Source organism: Schistosoma haematobium, chromosome 6 (assembly GCF_000699445.3).
Source record: "Schistosoma haematobium chromosome 6, whole genome shotgun sequence".
Taxonomy (NCBI): domain Eukaryota; kingdom Metazoa; phylum Platyhelminthes; class Trematoda; order Strigeidida; family Schistosomatidae; genus Schistosoma; species Schistosoma haematobium.
In genome coordinates, this window is record NC_067201.1 from 20,885,747 (window position 1) to 20,909,391 (window position 23,645).

General features: G+C 36.6%; 1 protein-coding gene across 2 annotated transcripts; it reads right to left on the reverse strand.

Moving 5' to 3' along the window:
• Positions 1-225: 225 nt before the first annotated feature.
• Positions 226-12,601, reverse strand: MFSD1_1 (Major facilitator super domain-containing protein 1). 2 transcript variants are annotated; one of them, XM_012938570.3, is made up of 6 exons: positions 12,471-12,601; positions 10,397-10,511; positions 9,729-10,362; positions 7,506-7,759; positions 5,287-5,660; positions 226-940 (listed from the first exon to the last, which is right to left on the reverse strand). In XM_012938570.3, the coding sequence occupies exons 2-6, from the start codon at positions 10,437-10,439 to the stop codon at positions 740-742; spliced, it is 1,506 nt and encodes a 501-aa protein (XP_012794024.1). In that variant the 5' UTR covers positions 10,440-10,511; positions 12,471-12,601; the 3' UTR covers positions 226-739. The 2 variants fall into 2 exon arrangements, with proteins under 2 accessions (XP_012794024.1, XP_051065735.1); XM_051217100.1 differs by having other exon boundaries at positions 361-940; positions 9,729-10,511.
• Between the last annotated feature and the right edge of the window lie 11,044 nt (positions 12,602-23,645).

Below are 23,645 nucleotides of genomic sequence, written 5' to 3' on the forward strand. Positions count from 1 at the left end.
GTAAGTGACACCATGCACAATCAATAAGCTAACGCTTCGATTCATGTTCAATACAACTCTCTACTCATTCTTAGTCTTCTATACCTGCGAAATCGACCGAGTCAGACGCTGAAACGCGATTGACTAGATTTAACTAAACCATAACAAATACTCCATAAAGCAGTAATTTATCACTTCAACAGCTTGGTTATACTACCTAAAAGATAAAAAGGATTTAGACGGAGTATATAATAGAAGACTTTGGGCACGCCAATCAGAAATATAGCCCCATTGCTAACTGATTTCGACCGCTTAACATTGAAACAATCATAAGGGAAAAACTATGCATAGAAATAACGTGATTGAAAAAAGAACCAAGAGTAGTAGTCCCGGTTAACTGTAATTAGTACAAAACATTTTATATAACCAAAAGAAATATCCAATACTTATAGTGAAATCAAATCACAAAATACAAAAAGAAATACATAGAATTCATGATTTAGAAAATGAAACATGTAATCAAAAACGAAACATAACTGAATACTTATCGTTAAAATAAGATATAAATTAAACTGTTATAACTCCATGAGGAAGTTCAGCTGTTGGTGTACGAAAATACTTAACTGAATTTATAAAGAACATATGAATCAGGCGTAATGAATCATGTAGGACACATAGAAACAAAGTAAAAAGTTTAATTGAAAATCATTTATGATAAAATATGAGAAATGAAACAAAATTATGAAGTTCATATTTATAATCAAGTAATAACTGGCTCCAATGATGTACGGCTTACAGTTCCATCATCAATTTTGCTTACAAGATTTTTCGATCGTCTATTTACACCAGATTCATTTAGTAATCCTGTACCAAAACGATGATCCCATATAAGTAGACCAAATGTAGCAGTGATAGCGATACTGAGACAGAAGACGAAAAACACTTCAAGGAACAAATAACCCTGTAATATGTGATAGAGGAAAAAACACAAGTGTAACTAGGTACTTTTACATTAAGAGCATAGACAATAATATTTCTTCATCGTTACTACAACAGACTTTTTCATTTGACTAACAAACATGACTTGATAGTTTTCCGCAATCTTATCATGCTAGCTATAGCAAAGATGGATAGTGGCTAGCACTAGAATCCAGGACGCGCGTTTCGTCCTACTTCGAGACTCATCAGCTAGATGTACTTGCATCTCAGAGTTGATGTTCACTCTGGGACTCGAACTCAGTACCGTTCGCTCCAAACGCCATCGCGTTATCCACTTAGCTACTGATTCTTGATAGCCACTTGCTAGCTATAGTTTTCTCCCTCTAGTACACTGTATTGGAGATTTTATTATTAGAATTTAGATACAAGTGTGTCCTTTTTTAATATTCGCCATAAAATTTCAGTTAAGTACACATTGCCTGCATAATGAACACGTGAATTGTGCTATGAACTTTACTAGTTATGGACACAACTATACAAGTGATCAATCGAAATTTACATAAGACACATACTGCTTAACTAAGTTTGCTGATCTGTTTTCATTTACCTTATAATTGATAAGATTTGTAATTTTCACAATGTGATCCAAAAAAATGCGTGAAATGAAGTTGTCGAAACTTTAATTCACATCAATCACCAGGTGAAATAAGCTTGCCTATGGAAGTTGTTTTTGTTCCCAAAATATAAAATTGTCATATGAATATATAACACACAGTGTTGATGTGAAGACGATAAAACGTTAGATAATGACCAACACTAAGATTTTAACTTCCCGAAATTTCTAGAAAATATTTCGAATATCGGGAACAGAAACCGTAAAATGAAAAGTATTTTTAAAGTCCATAAAGATTGATGTATTCTAGATTTTGTAAAATTACGTTTTTTTTTTCAAAAATCACAGTTAGGGTTAGGTTATTGATATTGCCAAGAGACTATACGAAGACGCCGAATGCCCTGGTATGGCTGACAGTGAGGAGAGTCAGCTCTCCCTCTTCAAATGGTCTCACATGGTCACGTGCATACAACCACTGACAAGGAAATCGAACTCACTACTTTCTCGTCACGTGGGTGTTGTTTACAAAATTGAGAAGACAAAAAGAGAATGTACAGAGCTTTATTCGGGTTAGTGGATACGGAGGGTTCACCTAGAGGAGTTGGAAAACCCTCATTCTAAACCAATCGTACACATGGGCTCCAGTATCCTGAGGGAACAAATGGCGCATGAACCTATAGTTAGTCACCGGCTAACATGGGACTGAATCTCCTTACGATGTTCCACTGCCTTGTAGTAGATCAGACCTTCAGGTCGAAGGTTCGCAGAGTGGCCCCTTAAGAAAACCACCTGCTTCGGTTTGGGCACCCGGGAAGTATCACAGCCCTCACACATATTGAATGAGATTTATGTGGCGCATATGTATTTGATGCCTCTTTGTACCAATATCTATGTGTTGAAATAAATAAATAATAAATCGGATACATAAATCAATTAATCAATGAAAATAAACCACTTGAGTTCTGAAATAAATAAATAAATAAAATTACCAGTTCAATATTGATAGTGTAAATTATGATAATACATTTTAACAAATTGATCATAATAATAAAAATCCTATGAACTTTGAATGTTTTGAAACAAAATGAACCGATGTAAACATGAATAGAATGACCATTGGAATAGGTGAAGTACAAAATACAAATCAATTTTTAATAATTAGTTTAGTTGTATATGAAATATTTCTCTCTCTCTCTCTCAAAAAGAGAAGAAAACACGTAGTGAATTGATTCACTAGGAACAGGGTGGATCTCTTGAATTTATGAACTTTAAAAGCACACAGGACGATAGAATTGTTCTCGGGTTATTAAATAGTTGTGATCTGGTATTGTATGATAGGAAAGAGTGAAGAAGTATGATTACTATTCCATGTTTTCTTCAGAACTAGCAGTCAGGATTGGCTAAAGTATTGGAAGCTCTCAAGAATTGTGTTATGTCCCGATAAGCATAATGAATGGTAACTTTGGGATCCATTTATGGACCAATACTATGCGTATATTTTTATCATATAATTGTTGTGTAACTAAAATATATATATTCGTGTCCCTCTTATTATGAGCTTTATTTTGACCTATGAACTATGATTATACTATTTACCATTCTTGGGTTAGGCCCTGTTTATCAACTAATACCTCCCTCATTCACAGCCACATTTCGCTAAATCTTGTATAAATGTTGTTTGCTATTTTATGTTACGATGTACTCCGTCTGGTTGGTATATAAATCGAGTATGCTTGAAATACATGATTCATATCGCAGAGGCTGAGATTGTTGTTCTAGACTTAACTAGCTGGGCTAGGTGGGAGGCAGGACCAATAAAGACTCTAGACTGCTCGCACGGGTTTATGCGTCATTGGTCCGATCGACAATTCACTCTTCTCTAATTGGTGGTATCATTACATTATCCATTAACAGGGCACTCAGGCCACAAGTTATAACAAATTCAGAGAGGAGGTTCTCAAAAGATGGAGAAAGGATGAAAACATTTCGTCCAACCAACATTCAATAGAAACTTCCCATAGAGATATAAAGAAACAATGGATTGTCATTTTCGTATTAGAGAATTACCAACTTTAAAAAATAATTTTAGCAAGTTTCCAACATCTCCTAGAATATTAACATTACATATAAACCTACAAATATCGATGTTCTCAGTGCATAAACTAACCATGAAAGAAAATTATTCTTTAAACTTCTCACCTTTTGTTCGCTCCTTAATACTAGGAAATTTGTAGGGAATAGATTACAAAGTCAGGGTTACGCGTTCAGGTACAAATCATATCAAACCACTTCCCTATAAGCCATATTTGTAGAAAATACATCATGCCGAGTGATTCAAACCTCAGTCATTCAGTCAGCTACAACGTAGGACCAGGCACATATATGTATTGGTCCAGGTTGCCATACCGCATTAGCACAGCAAGATGAACACCGGATTCATAGGAGTGATTAAGTCAATGGTGGTAATATATAAAAGAAAGATTGCATATAAGGATCTAGTACAGAAAGAAAGAACTAGTTCGGAGAAAGAAAGATATGAAGCGACTTTAATCTCATAGTTTAGAGGAAGACAGAGAGTGTATACACCGACAACATTGTGATCGATTCTGAGCCATGTCACCCAAAGTCTCCAACCATTGGTTACGATAGTCACACGGACCCAACCAAGTAGTATGCATCTACCAACATGGTTCAGAATAGAAGTTAGTGACTTCAACCACTGATGCCACGATTTGGTTTGGCCGCCTCTAACTTTCTTCCAACCATCTCCAACACCAGTTAGCATTGCACGTCATGGTAATCGGTGTTCAGGCATACGTAACATGTGGCTCAACCATCTCAATCGAAGAAGATCCACGACCTCATCAACTGATTTACCATCATTCCCTAATACCCTGCGTCTAACCTCACTACTACTTACCCGGTGATCCCAGCAGATGCCAGAAATATCTCTAAGGCATATGTGGTCAAATACTAGTAGCTTACGAGTATCTTCTACTCTTAATGGCCACATTTCGCAGCCGTAAAGTAAAACAGAACGAACTGTCGCACAGTATACTCATCATTTTATCGATAGACGGATATCTCCTAACTTGTGTACAACAACAACTACTACTACCACCATCAATAATAGGAACGAACGAGCTTTTCGAATCCGTGCTGAGATTTCGTCAGACACTAACGCATTAGGGCTGGTCAGACTTCCAAGATAAGTGAAGTTGTCAACTTCACTCCCTATCTTTAGTTCAGGTGTTGACGCAGACCAGTCCTGAAGCAACAACTTGCATTTAGAGGGAGAGAAGCGCATTCCAAACATTCTGGCATTATTGCTTAGTGCTACCAAAGACTCTGGATTTTATCAGCGTCTTCACCAAACAGGACTATGTCATCTGCGTATTCTAAGTCGGTAGGTGGACCTCCTGGAAGGAGATCAATGCCCGAAAATTCAGTCTACGAGGGCGTTATTTCCATCAGTAGGTCCATGATGAAGTTAAACAAAAATGGAGAAAGTGGACAGCCTTGACGGATACCACTTGAGGTTGCAAAAGTAGATGACAGTTCGCCATAAGCTCTGACTCGACTAGTAGTGTTCGAGTAAAGAGCCTTTACAAGGTTTATGTACTTCTGAGGTACGCATGGGATTAATTGATTATCATATGAATCCTTTGATAACTAAGCCACCATTCTACAATTGAAAGTGTTAACCGACATTTTAGGTAATTCATAATAATAATAGTAAGAAAGCATAAACTCACTTTTGTATCAACTAAATATCCAGCAAATATGGAAATTAATCCAAGTCCTAAATTTTGAATCGACGAAATTAAACCATAAGCTGTGGCTCTTTGATGCAATGGCAATACAAAAGCAACTATTGGCCATAAACTACTAGCCAGAACAGAATAAGACAAACCCATCACAATCATGATAGCTAGTGGGGGAATTTGACCGCTAGTAAAAGCAAAGCATAAATGACAGCCCAACGTAATTAATATTCCACTGAATAACCAATATAAATTATATCCGATAATATCAATTGCTGCTCCAAATACAGGACTTGCCACAGCGGATATAATGTAGATAAGACTGTTAACAACACTAGCATCTTGAACAGATAAACCAAATTTCCCTATATGTTTGTAAATATGAAAACATAGGGATTTAGAGACAGAGAGGGAAAAAAGAAATCAGAGAAGAGGTTAGTTACTGAGTTGTGATTTTTAATGAAGAAAAACAATCAGTATTAAAGTAGTTATTTCATGTTATGAATAAAATTTCTGATGTAACTGAATAACAAAATAAATAAGTATTAATTTCGCCTAATTTAATTGCATTGAAAATAAGGCTGTATCACAAACAATACACAAAGAATAGTAATTGCTCCTACACACTCTACCAGTCAGTCAATAATGCATGGCCCCCAAATGCCCTGGTACTGCTGAGAGTGAGGAGAGTCAGCACTTTCTTCTCGTGACGTGGGTGTTGTTTACAAAATTGAGAAGACAAAAAGAGAATGTACAGAGATTTATTCGGGTTGGTGGATACGGAGAATTCACCTAGAGGAGTTGGAAAACCCTCATTCTAAACCAATCGTGCACATGAGCTCCAGTATCTTGAGGGAACAAGTGGTGTATGAACCTATTGCTGGTCACCGGCTATCGTGAGACTGCATCTCGTGACTTTGCTCCATCGCCTTGTAGATTAGACCTTTAGGTCAAAGGCTTCGGGTGTGGTTCCCTAAGAAGATCACCTGTTTCGGTTTGGGCACCCGGGTAGTATCCCAGCCCTCACATAAATCGAGTGATTTATGTGGCGCATATCTATTTGGTGCATCCTTGTACCAATGTTTATGTGTTTAAATAACAAATAATAATAATGCAATAATGCATGAGTATTAAAGGGTCTGGTATAATTATGTATCTGTCTAAAATGGTACGACATATTAGCATAACAAAAGAGGAAATCATTAAGAAAATTCGAATCATTGTAAATAAATAAATGTAATAGTAATCTCTATGATATGGAGAGAAAAAGAGAAACAATGAAGAGAACAGTTCTAAAGTTACACATGACTATACATAATTAAATACATTAAGAGAACATGAGAAATTTAAGTACAAAGTATAAAATGATACAGTTAAATAGAATGAGAGCATTAATTTCATACAGGTTTATTTTGAGTGATGTGCAACGAACCTGTCTATTTACTTATAGAATTAGAAGCAACAGTTAGAAAGTTCATGAATTTGTATAACTTCTTCATTTTAGGCATTTTTAGATTACTCCTAAGTCTCACATTGATGTTGATTGAAACACCAGCAGCTGACTTACTCCCATTGACTACTACACACTTAACATCACATCTGGTTGTTATTAGCGGGGAAAGAAAAGCAAACTACAAGTAATCAGTTGGTACAAACATTAATTAGATGAATGACAATTCAGTAAGTCATAACCAGCATAGAGCATGGCACAAATATGTATCATCCAAGTTTCCGATGACAATGAGAAACGTTAAACAAAACGAATACTGTTCGAAAAGAGGTGAATATGAAGAATAAAAAGTATGAAATAATACTGGGGTATACGACTTAAAAGAAAATGTAATGAATTCATCTGTGCCATTGTGACCAATTCTGACCATATCACACAACATTTCAAACCACTGACAGTGGTTATTTAATGAGGATCTGCTTAGTATAGTCCATCTGAATAAATACCCACAAATTGAATCATATGAGACTTTCATATCAACTGTTTACAAATTGCAATTAACGAGGCGATAGATTATTTTATCAACTTATATTTGAAAGATACATATCACTAACCATGAAACGTAGGATCTACGACATTAAAATGTCGGAAACTAAAGTGATATACTACAGGATAATAATATAAGTACATAAATGAGTAAGTTTTGATTTTAATGAAGAAAAAGATGAGAATCAATGGTATCAATTTAAAAATAACTTACTTTCAAAAAATACTAGTCCTAAACTAACAAATGGAAATACTGTTACATAATATGTCACACAAATGATACAAATAAGCCAAATGGCGCCTGGAAAATGAATAACATCCATAGGAGAGATCTTTTTGTTTTGATCTTCTATTTTCTTCGTGAGTAATTGTTCTTCTTCATGATTAGATATTTCAAGTGTATTGGATTCAATAGGTTGGGTATTCAGTGAATGCGGTTTTTCACAAGATGACAGAATACGTTTAGCTCTAAAAAGGTTTTGAAAAAACAAACAAACGATGAGTGAACTGATAAACTGTATGTCCTGACAGTAGTGTAAAACGTTTTAAAGTCAATGTAAAAGATAATGCGTTTTAAGAACCTCATGCAGTCATGTGCAACTTAAAACCTGATGAACATATGTGCAACGGTTTAAGTTATCATGTCACATTAGTATTATTTCAAGATAAAACCCAAAATAGTAACAGAAGTACAAATAGCATCAGTTCTAGGAAAGATTAGGTATAAAAAAAGTAAAAGGTATAAGTGGGCTTCCAGACTCAAATTCCAAAGGAAGTTTACGAGTGAATGCACCTAAACCATTGTAAGCGATTTTGAGCCATGTTAACCAGTCTCTAAACGTTGATTACGATGATCACAAGGACCCAAACCAGCTAGTCTACACCTACTAACATTAGTTGAATCCGGTTGTCAGTTAGTTCATGAACTGGTGTTACGTCCTGGTTTGGCTGTCTTTAGCTTTCTTCTAATCTACTCCTATACCAGACATCGCCCGTCGAAGTAGGCGGTGGTTGAAGGCATGTAACAAATGTGCCAGCCAACTCGATTGATGAAGATTTACTACCTACTCAATTGATTTGTCATCTTTACGTAGTACCCTATGCCTAACCTCGGCGCTGCTCAAATTTAGGACAATAGTTACTCTTTTTTAGTGAAATAATGGTTGAAGAGAGTAGCATAAAAACATCTCGGGGTGGTTATGACCAAAGTCTGTAGAACTTCAACTGATTATAATTTTACATCACTTACCGACTTAATTCAGAGAAACAGTGAAGACTAGAAAAACAGTGGACAGTTTCTTCGTCCTAGTATGGGGCTCGCTATAAGCTGCACCCACGACCCCACAAACGATCGAAACCACAACCTCCGGAGACTTCGATAAGTGCTTAAACACTAGATCAGAGAGTTGCCACCGAATGGTCTACAAGTATAGCTTCAGTCTATTTGCAACATTGCTAGACAACCACTCATCATCATTGGTGACACTTGATATGGTGGAAACTCCATTGGTCACAACTCCTTACTAGAACTCTGGGATTACCCCTCAAAATTAGCCACTAGCAAGCATATGATGACTTATTAGTTAAAGCTACATCTTAAATTCCATATCTAGCGAGTGGAGGGTCCTTGTAATGGTAAAGGCTTGTAACTAGAAAGCTTGAAAAACTAACTTCAATATACAATGGATCAGCTTTACAGCTGATGAAAAGTCTTTATATTAACATTTTATTGATCTCTTTCGACAAAAAATTCAATAAACCAAGGAAATGTAGATAATTTTACGAATAGCTGATAAAGTAGTTATTTGTTTATTTATTCAAGAACTAACATATACCACTATTTTTGTCATAAAATCACCCCGTTTCCGTTTGAAATGCGAAAACTAAAAGGTAGACTTGTGACAAAAAACACTATTTCTAACTATTCACAAGTTTATTTCTGATAGTAAACTCAATACTTGTAAATCCATGCATTGGAAGACTCGATAATTAGGTGGACAAAAGTGGATAGCTACGTTATTACATGTCTTTTCTCAACCAAAGTTAATATTCATCATATCATGATTAACCACATGGGACAGGATGTATGTATAGTGATTTACACTCCTGATCAAAATATTATTATCAACTGTAAGATTTTATATCATGAATATAACTCGTTAAATAGGTACGAATTTATGCACTTGTCTTTTAAGCCTACTGTTTCTCCTAGGTTTTAAATTGAAATAAGTGAAACAGAGTTCAAACCTGCGATCTACTGGTTGAATGTTGATTGTTTCAACCACCAAGCCACTACCCAAGTTCATGTTAAATAATACCTTCAAATAACATATTTGTAACATAAAGCACAGACAAATAAAATAAGAGTTCATGAATTTCTAAACGAAAATTAGTACTCTAATTACAAATTATAGCGTAAATACGTTACATAACATACCTCTTTGTAAAAAACAACATAATTACAGCACAGATAGTAGAAAATAAACAGGTAACAGAAGCAGTCAATAAAGATGCACCCAATTGTTTATTAGTGTGTATATTGAAGTGTTTGCCAACAGCTCGATTCAGTGGTTGCATTGTTACCATGTTCACTGTCGATCCAATACGTGACATGCTAAGTTGAAGTCCAAATACTAGATTTAACTCATTCGGTGGAAACCATTCAGTTGAATAAGTATTCTGTGCTACAGCGAGTGATTCACCACCGATTCCAAATATTAATCGGGAAAAATACATTGCAGGAATATTTTTAAAATAAGCTCCTATACCGAATATTATTTGCCCAATAAGTACAAACATTGAAAAAATAATGCTTCCCCATGGGATACCAAATACTCTATCGATAAGAAAACCACCTACAAAACTTAGAATTACATTTGGCCATGAGTAAAATGCGTACAAATTCATGAATTCAACCTTTGTCATGTCTAGAGAGCTTAGGAAGACATCTTGAAGTGCTGAAGGATTATCATAGCAAAAATAGCTTCCAAAAGAAAGGAAACAAATGAAGAACAATACAATATAGCGATGAGGACGTCTTCTTGGATCACATGCCCAACTAGTTCCACAGCCTTATGGAACAAGTAAAATGGAAATATTACTTACCTGTGAGATTTATATCTCTATTTATGACTTCTTCGTCCTCCATTGATAATATTTCAATGACCAAAGATGGGATAGAAGCAACAGGTGAAAGTTAGTATTTATGCAGCAGATCAGTCTAAAAAATACCAAGTTATCAACCATAAGCCACTTAAGGATTATATAGCTTATAAATGACAGAAAATAGCCTACCAAAAGACTGACCTAAATATATTTACAAACATAATAAAGCGCACACCAAGGGAAAACTAAAATAAATCACAATTATATGAAAATGATCAATCTTTTTTCATAAAAACCATTATCTATCTTACATACCAGTTTTGGCTATTTTAAGTCTCATACCGCAACTGATAGTTTATTCGGGGCCCTGGATTAAACTACTACTCAATATGAAAACCACTGAATGTACATGCTTGATCCACCAACATCGACAGTGCTAAACAAATTCTCTTAGAATCAGCCTTTCTTATACACAAACACGAAGTTTGTATTCGGTATTATATAGTCTTATTTAAGAATACTAAGACTACGAACCTTTCATTAAAACATGTGTCAGGATAACGATTTATTGATTAAAACGCCATTAAGTTGTAGTTTCAAGTCCCACTTTATATATCTTTATTTGAACACCTGTGTAGCATAACTACCAGGAGAGTCCTCAATGCTTTCTCATGACGTGGGTGTTGTTTACGAAATTGAGAGGATGAAAAGCGAATGTCTAGTGCTTAAACCGGGTTGGTGGATACTGAGGATCCCTCAGGGGAGTTGAAAATCCTTCATTCTAAACCAATGGTGCACATGGGCTCCAGGATTCTGATAGAACAAATGGCGTATGAACCAATTGTTGGTCACCAGCTTCCATAGAACTGCATCTCCTGACGTTGTTCTACTACCTCTATATTAAAGGCTCCGGGTGTTACCTCCTAAGAAAACCACCTGTTTCGGTTCGGGCGCCCGGGCAGTATCCCAGCCCTCACACGAATCGAATGATTTGTGGCTCACACGTATTTGGTGCCTCCTTGTGCCAAAGTTTACATGTTTCAATCAATAAAATAAAGCTGTGTAAAAGACGTATCCCGAATTGAATTGTCTGAGAAGTCGGAGAGATTGTCACAATCAACGTGATACTTAAATTAATTAGTCCATTTTTACAGATTTTGATAGTTTAGTGAAATGAATTTGGTTTCAAAAATGTGATGGAACTGACCTATACATTTTGAACAATCTGACCACACACATACTTATCAAGATTTTTATGGGTGTCTGGTTTCCCCTCGAATGAGTGGACTGGAGTTCCAGATAACAATTATTTTGGCAGTAAGTCCCAAGAGTTGACTGCTCTGTGAGAAAACCTGTATTCTTCTGCCCTTGGCTTTCATACTCCTGATATGTCCTGATTAGGAAGTGTGATTTGTAAACAAGATGAACAGGCGTGTACTCGTATTCCATTGTATGGTTTCTTTTTGTGTCTGGGCGTTTGACTGAAATACATTAACCATGCTAAGACGATCTAAGAGAAAGCCAGAGATTAAGAGTGGTAAAATTAGTGTCGTATAGGTGCATAAGTCGACACACCCAAAGTAAGAAAAACAAGTAGTTTTTGGTAATGTCTTTAAAATTCTGTGCTTTTGTGCGTTAAAATAACATCCCGAAGTTGAAAATATGTGGATCCTGTGTGTAGGCATCAAGATATTTCGTAGAACACAAGATCAACGCATGAACAAATGCAATAGGTCTCCCAAATCACCTCGACGTTGGGGAATGTTGAACAAAAACCTATCACATAACAAAACCCATATAAACTAATAACTTGTGAGTTAACCACCTGGAAAGTCAACCTACACATGACTGTTCACAAAAATAATATTTTGATTATGAACTGCTTAAATCCTAAGGTATAGTCATCTACTAGTAGTGATAAACTGAGAGCTCTCGGTTTCTTATCGCAATATTATCAATTATATGGTATCGTGAATCATTGTCCCAGAGTGAATGCTTTAATGTAAGATATATTATCACATATTGTATGAACAACGGGATGCTCTTCAGATTTATTTTAACAATGTAAACCTACTCGCACCCAAGTTGCGAACTGAACTACAATTTGGCGGACATATTTGGAGCCGTTACTATGGTCTCCAATATCCAATATCTTTTTGATGAGCTTGTCTAGAGGGATTGATCTCATTGTCGCGCTTCTTGATGTTTCACTACGAATCGGTGTCATTGATGACCTGGCCACTCGAATGGACTGATTCTAGCCACTTTGGTAGTTAATTGTGGATTTGTATATCTCTTAGTTTGAGTGCGTTTATCCCGAGACATTAGGGTTTCTGTTTACCAGTGTCCATCATATTACCAGGAAATAAGTTTTGTTGCAACATAAAACAAATAATTAAAAATCCGGATATAAGAGGAGACGATTGTCTCAAGAATAAATAAATAATTTACTGAATTGACAATGTATCAGATGACGGAATTGAAAGAATAAGAGGGGAAACGGTGGTGATGATAATAAAAGAGATAGGAAGTTGTCACTACTATGCGGTAATTATAACTGTGTTAATACATGAGGCACTCATCAAACACAGCTGGTCCTAGAGGTATATGATGATTCATGTGTGAGTACATTATTGTCAAGTCTCCTTTTAAAGCTATCCACTGAAGGAACTGTGGTCACGTTATCTGGGAGAGAATAATCTTTCAACCCTATCGTCCACTTAGTTTCCTGTCTCGGACCTTTATCCAAGAGATATATACCTCTTTTAAAGAGAGGGGGACAACGACATTGCTGACTTCAAGATGGGGCCGCGCGTAGTAACATAATGTAGTAGTAATAAACTATGTACTTAGGCACACACCATAGAGTAACTTTTCATACTGATTGATAAAAGAAACAAAATATATGTGCAGAGTTTAGATTTATATGTTTAAGTACAAATGAGATGGTTAGCGGAATAAAGTGTAATTGATTCTTCCTACCGTTCCTACCGATGATGAGGTATTTTTTGATCGTTTTATGACCTATCAGGGTTCTTTGTATGATGTGTTAATAGCTTATTTACAGCATCGATGCATACGTAGATGAATCTGAATGTGTTTATATATCTGTTGGTCTGTTCATGATGTGAATTAGCTCTGGGAGGTATTGGTTTGGGTTGCTGTTTAAACTGCAATAATCTGCTTACAAAGCTATCTGCATCCATCCGCATTTTGTCATCGCAATTAAATAGGTATCTTGGTAGAATTAGAGTTGTTCCTTAAACTAATTTAACTGGTGTACAACCGACACCCTCTTTGATAGTTGATTGGATTCATAGTAAAATAAGAGGTAAGGTGTTACTCTACTTTACTGATTTGAGTAGTGAGATGAGTGAGATCTTCCTCTGAAAGTGAGAATTTTCACTCGTCTTTTAGCTTTGAAATGGTAGGCTGTCGTTTTGATGTGGTGTTCTCCCAACGGTTAGGTGGATTTACTGAGCAAAACTGAGGGTTAAGATTTTTGGTAATGATCAGAGGGATACGGTAGTTTGCGATTAAAATGTCGGGGAATATTGAAGCAATTGACTCTGAAAGTGCATCACTTGTATCATATTATGGGTGAAGATTCTATTTACAGAAGTAAATACGCGTGTAAAACGGTTGGAAGGTGACAGAGGCTTGACGATTACTATATACACGCGTTGAAAACATTTATCAGGTGCTGGAAGTTTACCCAATGCACCAAGGGTATATTGAGGAACTTTCTTGCATTGGAACTCCGTCGAAGTTCGTGCCCATCTTCCTGCATCTGCGATCAAACGTGGATATACAAACGTCCGGATATTATTTTAACTATCGCTCAGATTCCTGAGTGTAAAAATTAGTGACGATGTTGAGCTACACATTCTCGACAAACTTTCGGAACAAGAGGACGTTTATGGTATGTTGAAACGTCAAAGGTGATGGAAGAATCAGACAAAGGGACTGGAACAGGCTAAATTGTCAGTTTACAATTTTCTTAGCAGTCCTTTACATGTCTATCATTTACCCGTAGTTCTTTCATGACTACAAAATCAATGTCTGTCTTACGAACTGAGGTTCTGATTTCTATTCTGGGTTATGCACTTGCTACAACATTCTAGTTTCCACTGACTAATTGGACATCAGTAGTGAATTGTGAAATGTAGTTCAGATGCCAAGCCCTTCGAAATGAATGAATCTTAGGATATGCTGAATGACTGGCACAGAGGTTTATGATCGATCATTGTATTGAACTCACGTCCATATAATATTAAACTGAACTTCTTGGCTACTAAATGCATCGTTATTAATTCACGCCCAAAAGTGCTGTAGTGTGTTTGAGCAAGCGACAGGCAGTGCGAAAGTAAAACAAGGGACATAATGGTGTTCTTGATTTTCAAAACTGCTCCCGCTACAGTTTGAGGCATCAGTGTGTAAAATGACCTGAAATGTGGGGTTGTAGTTTATGTTTGATGGTATAGAAGCATTAGGTAGCACTTTGAAACGCCTTTGTTGAGTCAGACGGAGGGTTTAAGTATTATCTCTCCCTTGACCAATGCATATTATTAGGGCTTGTCCTCATCAGATCCATTAATGTGGGCACGCTCTAGCTAAAAATCATGGAAGAAATCGCACGCGCCTAAAACTCTTTAACTTTCCGAGTGAATCAGGTTCAGAGTTTCATCAACGTTCTGTTGTGATGAAACTTTATGGTGCAGTGAAAATCCAAAGCAGGAACACCCAGTATAAGCCATGATAAGTTGATAAAAATGTATAAGTTTGTAAATGGTGAGATAAGATGTGTGTCGTTCCTCTGTAGTGTTATTGGTCCTCAATCACACGATCTTCGAAGCCGGACATAGAATTACTGGGAAGAGTCACTTTCAACATGTAACACTAAGAGAGGGTTAAGGATGGTGAACGTGGGAAGAATCATTCCAGATGACATAGCTCAGCCTTGTAGTCGTGGACATTTTTGTGCAACTTACCTCCTTTGTTCATGTCAAGTATATTGTCCTATATCCAACCCAGATGTGTTCTTCAGAAGCGCTAGTCATCATATTGCTGATGGTCTTGACAGGTAGAGTCAGTTTAGGCAGTGATGGAACATCCACGTAAAACATATAGATTAGGTAGTCACATGAAAAATCTACAATTTTAAAATTGCGTCTATTATCAGAGTGCAACTAGTGATGATATAAACCATAGTTCTACACCATTTAAAAGGGGCTGTCAACCAGAACATCAATATATACGTAAATGAAATCCTTCTGTTTCTTAATCACATTCATAAATCGTTGAAATGTTATTAAATACAAATGACAGCCTTAAGAATTCGGACACGCCGAAAGATTTTATGGAGGTAGTTTTTTCTAGATCTCTAGGTGTCCCCGGAATGCGATTGTAGGCTTGTAGTATTATGGTCTACTTCGTTATTAGTACTGATCTAGTAATAGACCTAATCCTAGAATTGTAGGTTTATCATTGATGTGACTACGTAATCTATAGGATCTCATGTGGAGGTCACATCATTATCTACCCTGGCTCATCGTATTGTAACAATTACCAATAAATGATGGGGACCTCATTCAGACTGGAGATAGGACAATATATTTAATATGAGTAGAAACAAGTTGTACAGAGCGAGGCTGAGCTGTACCACCCGATTGGATTCAACTGAATTCCTTCTTCCCGCCTTCTCGTTCTTTCGGTTTTTCTCCGCGTTAAATGTTGAACACCTATTTTCCCAGTTGACTCGTGCTCAGTTTTGAGGATTGTGTGGTTAGAGCCCAAAGCCACTAAAAGCTCTTACGAAGTGGAATTTGGATAAAACTGCTTTCATTTAATGTCGACGAAAAGTCCTGCAGGTGAGGGATTAGGTATCTGTTCAGTATTGTCTGTTTGTCCAAACGTCGATAATTCCTACACGGGCGGCAGTCATGACCTTCTCTATGGGTATCACATTTAATGAAGGGGCTCACGGACTATCTGGAGGTGCCTAATTACACTGTGTGTCCAAAGTCTTTTCCTGATCAACAGTACGCTATGAAGCTCAGTCCCAAGTCGGAATTCCCTATGATGATGATGACCTCAGATAGTATATAGTTATGCATGAAGAAGAGTCCAAAGATATATTCTAAGTGAAGACTAGTGTCGAAAATGGTTACCTACCCTCTTCTTTCTTCCCTTTTCTAGCTAATGACTGCATTATGAAGACCTCCACGTCTCAAGAAAAGCACGGGATATATTAGACACCATGGACTTATATGGATTGAAGATTGCTAGGATGGTATAGTTGTTCAGTAATTTATGGTTTTTGAAGGTTTTATAAGTAAAATCAACGCATAATTCATAGTACATTTCGAAGAATTTTCAAAAGCCTCTTATGTAGTTGATAAGCCTATATTTATCATAGTGAACCGTGGAGTTCAGGCATATTGGGCGTAGGATAAGTATCACACATGGCAATAGTAGATGATCTCGCAGCACTGTGAATTAACTGATGTTGGAAATACAAACTATTACGTGCCAACTCTGTGGTTTCAATACAATACTTAAAATTTCTAAATTTAATCGTTGGTGGGATCGTCAGTAACTACCTAGTGATCTTCAGTTTTTATTAATTCCAGGACTGATATCGATCTATGAAGAAAACCACTCAGAAGCTTTTCCTTAAAATGCGAATATAACGTGAACTTATTCTAATCTAAACAGTTCCTGATGTAACTGGATAGACCGAAGAAATTGACTGATTAATTTCAAACAGCTTTTGGTTTCCACCATAACATTAACGTCTATGTTTGTATGTAGTTATGAACATTTTCGATAGGTTTAGTTCAGTTCACTGAAGTAAATATTTTCACTGATCTGGTAAATTTGTCGCTCAATCTCGTGGATTAGTTGAAGTTAGACATTAACACCAATGGATGCCGACCGGCTTAGTGGTCTAATGGTTAAGTGCTAGCGTGCGAGAGTGATAAGTCCTTGGTTCCAATCTCGCGAGACGGAATCATGGATGTGCACTGCTGAGGAGCCCCAAAGTAGAACGAAACGGTCGTCCAGTACTTCCAGGTTTTCCATGAAGGTCTAGCTTGTGGTGGTTCCCAAACAAAAAGAGCTTACACAAAATATATTGATACACTAGGTTAATAGTGATATACCAAAAAGATTAATAGTAAAGAAACCTAGATGTCTGTCCGTTAGTAAAACCCAAAGGTAACAAAATACCGTTAGCAATACAAAAGGTATATTAAACAAACAGACACTAACAATTACTATAGAATGAATGTTACTTATGAACTGCCTCGTGAGAACAACGACCACAAACTGAGTTCACTTGATTGACAAAGATTCCTCTTCAAGTGATTGCACCAACGGCGTAATGAGAAAGATAGAGTCCAATAGTATTATATAATAATAATCCGTGCCAAAAGTTCAACGTAGAGTCGGAAGACCTAAAAGGATGTTATAATACTATTATAGCCTTCAATCAAAACGGTGGCCAATAAAACAGAAGAACAAACGGCGTAGATAGCGTTCTATATTTTAAACAACGCGGTAGTATAGTCGTATATCATCCATCGAAACAATTATCATCGTCTTTTTAACAAGTGATACAGCAAAACAACAGATATTGAATAAAAATATGGTTACAAATAAAGTGTGATAAATTAAAGAAAAAATGTGGTTTTTATTTTTGTTGTTACAAAAAATCACTAAATATATGTCACCATATAACTCCCCCCCGTAGGGCATGTGTCGGTCGAAGTATGCCCGACGTAAAACTCTAAATGCTTTGAAAGTAGGAGAAAATTACACAACGAAAAGGGTAAACAAATATTATTTTTAAAAAAAATCATACGTGTATATATATTCAAGAACAAAATGTTTCTCTTGTAGTAAAGAGACTTTAATGTATATAAAAAGTTTAACAAGAATAACGAAGTGTATAATAATAATAATAATAATAGTATCATTAGTAATAACAGTAATTAAGCTGAGAGTTCACCGAAAAGTGTAAATACATGTATAGATTGTGTAAACAATTAGTGATAAACTGAACGAGTCCAACGAAATTGGATATATTTGCACAATTAATAATAAACATCATATGAAACGCATACACATGTAGAGAAAAACATAATAAAATTTATCAATATTAGTAGTACACAAGAAAAAGTTTTTTTTTAGAAAAAAATGCTTGCAAAAAAAAAATGTTATTAGTAACTCTGCTAATATAGATATTTAATCACATTACAGGTAATGACAGAATAAAAATTAAGTAATTAATTCAACATAACGTTTAGGAAAATGTACATGTCTTCCTGAACGAGTTGTTTTCGTAGAAGGTAAAGTGTCGGAACTAGGATTTAAGTTTGTGGGAACTGTAACCTTAGAACCGTCTGTTTCGCGAAGTATTGATTTCGTAGGAGTTGGTGAAGAATTATTTGGAAACACTGGAAGCTGCGTTGTGTGATTGCCGCTGTCTTTAGACGGCTTTCGGCTGTCCTGTGTTTCAGATTCTATAAAAGCAGGTTTCATCCTGTCGATTGAAACTGTTTCTTTTTTTCCGTTCTTATTGATTGTGAAATATTTTGTTTGCTTCTCAACTACTTCATATGGTCCTTCATAAGGATGTTGTAGAGGACGTCTTACGGAGTCAACACGAACAAATACAAATTTACACGTATTTAGATGCTTGCTAACTTGCTCTTTTAGGACAACTGGCCGAGGTGCAACAGGCTTAATGTTATTCATATGGCTCATTAGTCTTTCGCAAAAAGAAGTGGGATCCGTACATACGGTTTTGTCATTATGCGTCACTAGTTGACCTGGTAAGGTTAAATTAGTTCCATAGACCAGCTGTGCAGGAGTACATTGTAGGTCTTCTTTAATTGTGGAACGTATGCTTAGTAAAATAAGAGGTAGAGATTCACTCCATCTAGAAACATCAGGTTGTACCATCAATGAGCTTTTTAGTTGTCTGTGGAATCGTTCCACTAGTCCATTCGCTGCTGGATGGTATGCTGTTGTAGTGATGTGATGGATTCCTAAAATGCGGGTGAATTCATTGAAGAGGTGAGATTGGAACTGTGAACCTCTGTCAGAAGTAACTGTAGAAGGTACACCAAAATTAGCGATCCATCTGTCGAGGAATACAGCAGCAACATTTTCCGCGGAGATATCTTTTATTGGGCATGCAATTGGCCATCTAGTGAAACGGTCCACCGCAGTAAAAATGTAAGTGAATTCGTTAGATGGAGGCAGAGGACCAACTAAATCAACATGAACATGTTGAAAACGATGGTCGGGTAGACTAAATGCTGACGGTGTTGTAACCGTATGTCTATGTATTTTACTGCGCTGACACTGTACACAAGTCCTGGTCCATTTTTTTATATCTGCATTCATCTTTGGCCAAACAAATCTTTCAGCAATCAGTTTCACAGTAGCACGAATCCCTGGATGCGATAGTGAGTGAAGACAATCAAAAACTCTTTTTCTGTACCCTATTGGCACAAAAGGTCTGTGCGTTCCAGTAGAAGTATCACAAATGATAGTAGAGTCAGAATGCGGTATAGGAACACTTTTTAAGGACAAGCTCGAACTTTGTTTACAAGCATCAAGGTCAGGATCATCTGTCTGCAAACGTGCCATGTCTAATAAATCGATTCCTTTGGTGAAGGAAATTGCATCGACGTTGAAACGTGACAAAGTATCCTCAACAACATTTGACTCACCTTTTATAAACTGTATGTTGGTCGAAAATTGGGAAATATAATCCAATTGTCGCATTTCTCTAGGGGAATAACGGTCACTTTTCGCGTTAAAGGCATAGGTCAAAGGTTTTTGATCAGTGAGTATCACAAAGTCTCTGCCTTGCAGTAAGTGGTTAAAATGTTTAACAGCTAGATAAATAGCTAATAGTTCTCTACCGAAAGTGCTATATCGAGTTTGGGTTGGTTCTAGCTTCTTTGAAAAGAAGGCAAGTGGTTTGACTTCGTTATTAACTCGCTGTTGTAGTACTGCACCTACTGCTGCCTGTGATGCATCTGTACACAGGATTAGTGTTGCTTCCGGATCAGGGCTTAAATAGGTTAGCATGGTAGTGGAAGCGATTGCTGTTTTAGCTGCAGAAAAGGCATCTTTCGCTTGGGAGGGTAATGTGAACTTTTTGACTTTACCTTTTAACACCTCCGTCAAAGGTTGTAGGATGGCTGAGCAATGTGGAATAAAGCGACGATAAAAATTGATCATCCCCAAGAAACGTCGAAGTTTATTCCATGAGTCTGGTTCTGGAAAATTCTTGATGGCTTCTATTTTTGTATCCAAAGGTTTAATTCCACGTTTGTCGATCAAGTGACCTAAAAACTCTAAACTCTCAACTCCAAAAATACATTTGGATGGGATAATCACTATGCCATATTTCTGAAATCTTTCGAATAATTGATGTAGGTGATCAGCGTGTTCATGGAGCGAACTGCTAGCTATTAAGACATCATCAATATACACGAAAACAAAATCTAGGCCTTTAGTGACCTCATCCATAAATCGTTGAAATGTTTGTGCGGCGTTCTTTAATCCAAATGGCATTCTTAGGAATTCAAACAAACCAAATGGAGTAATGATGGCTGTTTTTGCTATGTCCTCGGATGCTACTGGAATCTGGTGATACGCTCACACAAGATCGATTTTGGAAAAAATTTGCTTGCCGTGTAAAGTGAGCCAAAAATCATGTAAATGAGGGATTGGGTAACGATCCGGTAATGTTAGGTTGTTCAATGATCTATAATCACCACAAGGTCGCCAATCTTGATCTCGCTTGGGCACCATGTGGAGTGGGGATGCCCAGGGGCTACTTGACGGACGTATTATACCTAGCTGCATCATATGATCAAACTCAGCTTTTGCAACATTCAGTTTGTCCGGTGGTAATCGGCGTGGACGTGCCGAAGTTGGTTGGCCTTTTGTGATGATCCGGTGTACCACAGAATGTTGGACCGTGTTTTCACTGTAGTCTGGTTTCGTTATTTTAGGAAATTTAGACAGAATGGTGGCGAATATGTCGTTTCCTGGGGTGTCAATTTTAATACTATGTATGTGGTAGTCCGACTGAATTCCCTGGACTTGAAGGTTCGTGCAGGAATCGATAAGTCTTCTCCTTTTAACGTCAACTAGTAAGTTGTAGAAGCTTAGAAAATCTGCACCTAGTATAGGGTGTCGGACATCAGCAATAATGAACACCCAGGTTAAATGACGTCTAATTCCCAAGTCTAATGTCAGAGATTGTTCGCCAAATGTCTTTATTTCGGTTTTATTAGCTGCTCTCAGAGTATATTTTCCACTTTTAGCAATGGGTTTGTTGGCTAAGGTAAGTGGGATGACACTGACTTCAGCTCCAGTATCTACTAAGAATTTGTACCCTGAAGTTTTATCAAGAACATGGAAAAGACGAGTAGGCGCATGGCCAGAAACATTTGTCGCTACCATGGTTTGGTTGACACGTTTTGGTGGGGAAAATGACTTGAAAAATTTACAAGACGTAACACATTTCCTAGCTTTGTCACCATATTTTTTATGGTACCAACATATGTTGTCGTTGTTTTTATTTCCTTTTGAGTTATCTCGATTCTTACTCCCTCGAGAACTAGAGCGAGGTCTTGTAGATGTGAAATTGGAGATTAATAATTGTAATGCATCCAGTTTATTTTCAAGACTAGCGACAGTTCGTTCATGATGTGCTCGCAGTTCGCCTAGCTCAGCAGTTAACGATGCTATGGTGGGAGTTTGCTTATCGTTCGAGGTTTCTAATATTGTCTGTACGTAAGGTGTAGTACAGGGTGTAATTTCTAAAATTTTATCGGCCATGCTAGCAAGACTTTCTAAATCTGATGGTTGGCTAGAAGTGCAAAGAATTTGCCTAACTACCGTTGGCAAACGTTGTAGCCAAATCACCTTGAGGAAAGCATCATCAAATTTATAAGGGCCAGCTAATTGTCTCATGTGTCGTAATAATTGAGACGGTGATTTGTCGCCTAGCTCACATTCGTGCAGTAATTGCTGTAATCTCTTTTCATCCGATAATGAGGTACGTTGAATAATTGCCTGCTTCAATTGATCATATGGGTTAGATACAGGAAGATTATCTATCAAATCTGATACCTCAGATGCAACTTCAGTGGGTAGTAATCCAAGCACAAAAGAGTATTTAGATACCTGTGAGCGTATATTGCGACGCTGAAATTGTACTTCTACTTGCGAAAACCAAATGCGAGGATTTAATCGGCTGAATGGGGGCACATTTATCAAATTTAGAGCGTGTAGCTCTGCTGAAATGTTATCCTGGCTAATGCCTTCGGTTTCGGATGAGTACATTAGAAATATACGAAAAATTAAATACTACCAACGATAAAATAACGCCGTAATGTCTGTAAGTGAACTCAAAAGTAGTTGCGAGAGAAAAAAATTTACGAGCTCACCAAATTTGTGGTGGTTCCCAAACAAAAAGAGCTTACACAAAATATATTGATACACTAGGTTAATAGTGATATACCAAAAAGATTAATAGTAAAGAAACCTAGATGTCTGTCCGTTAGTAAAACCCAAAGGTAACAAAATACCGTTAGCAATACAAAAGGTATATTAAACAAACAGACACTAACAATTACTATAGAATGAATGTTACTTATGAACTGCCTCGTGAGAACAACGACCACAAACTGAGTTCACTTGATTGACAAAGATTCCTCTTCAAGTGATTGCACCAACGGCGTAATGAGAAAGATAGAGTCCAATAGTATTATATAATAATAATCCGTGCCAAAAGTTCAACGTAGAGTCGGAAGACCTAAAAGGATGTTATAATACTATTATAGTCTTCAATCAAAACGGTGGCCAATAAAACAGAAGAACAAACGGCGTAGATAGTGTTCTATATTTTTAAACAACGTGGTAGTATAGTCGTATATCATTCATCGAAAACAATTATCATCGTCTTTTCTAACAAGTGATACAGCAAAACAACAGATATTGAATAAAAATATGGTTACAAATAAAGTGTGATAAATTAAAGAAAAAATGTGGTTTTTATTTTTGTTGTTACAAAAAATCACTAAATATATGTCACCATAAGCTTCAATTAGCTCATGACCTTAACTATTAAAACTAATTATTTAACTGTTTATTGCTTCAATGTGATTTTGATCACACCGATAATTTGAAAATTTCAGTCTCAATCCATTTTGTG

Coding starts and splice junctions, on each gene's coding strand:
- MFSD1_1 (XM_012938570.3), bottom strand. CDS start 10,439: ATGGAGGACGAAGAAGTCATAAATAGAGATATAAATCTCACAG. Junction 10,363..10,396: donor TAGAGATATAAATCTCACAG/GTAAGTAATATT, acceptor TTGTTCCATAAG/GCTGTGGAACTAGTTGGGCA. Junction 5,661..7,505: donor AGGACTAGTATTTTTTGAAA/GTAAGTTATTTT, acceptor ACAAACATATAG/GGAAATTTGGTTTATCTGTT.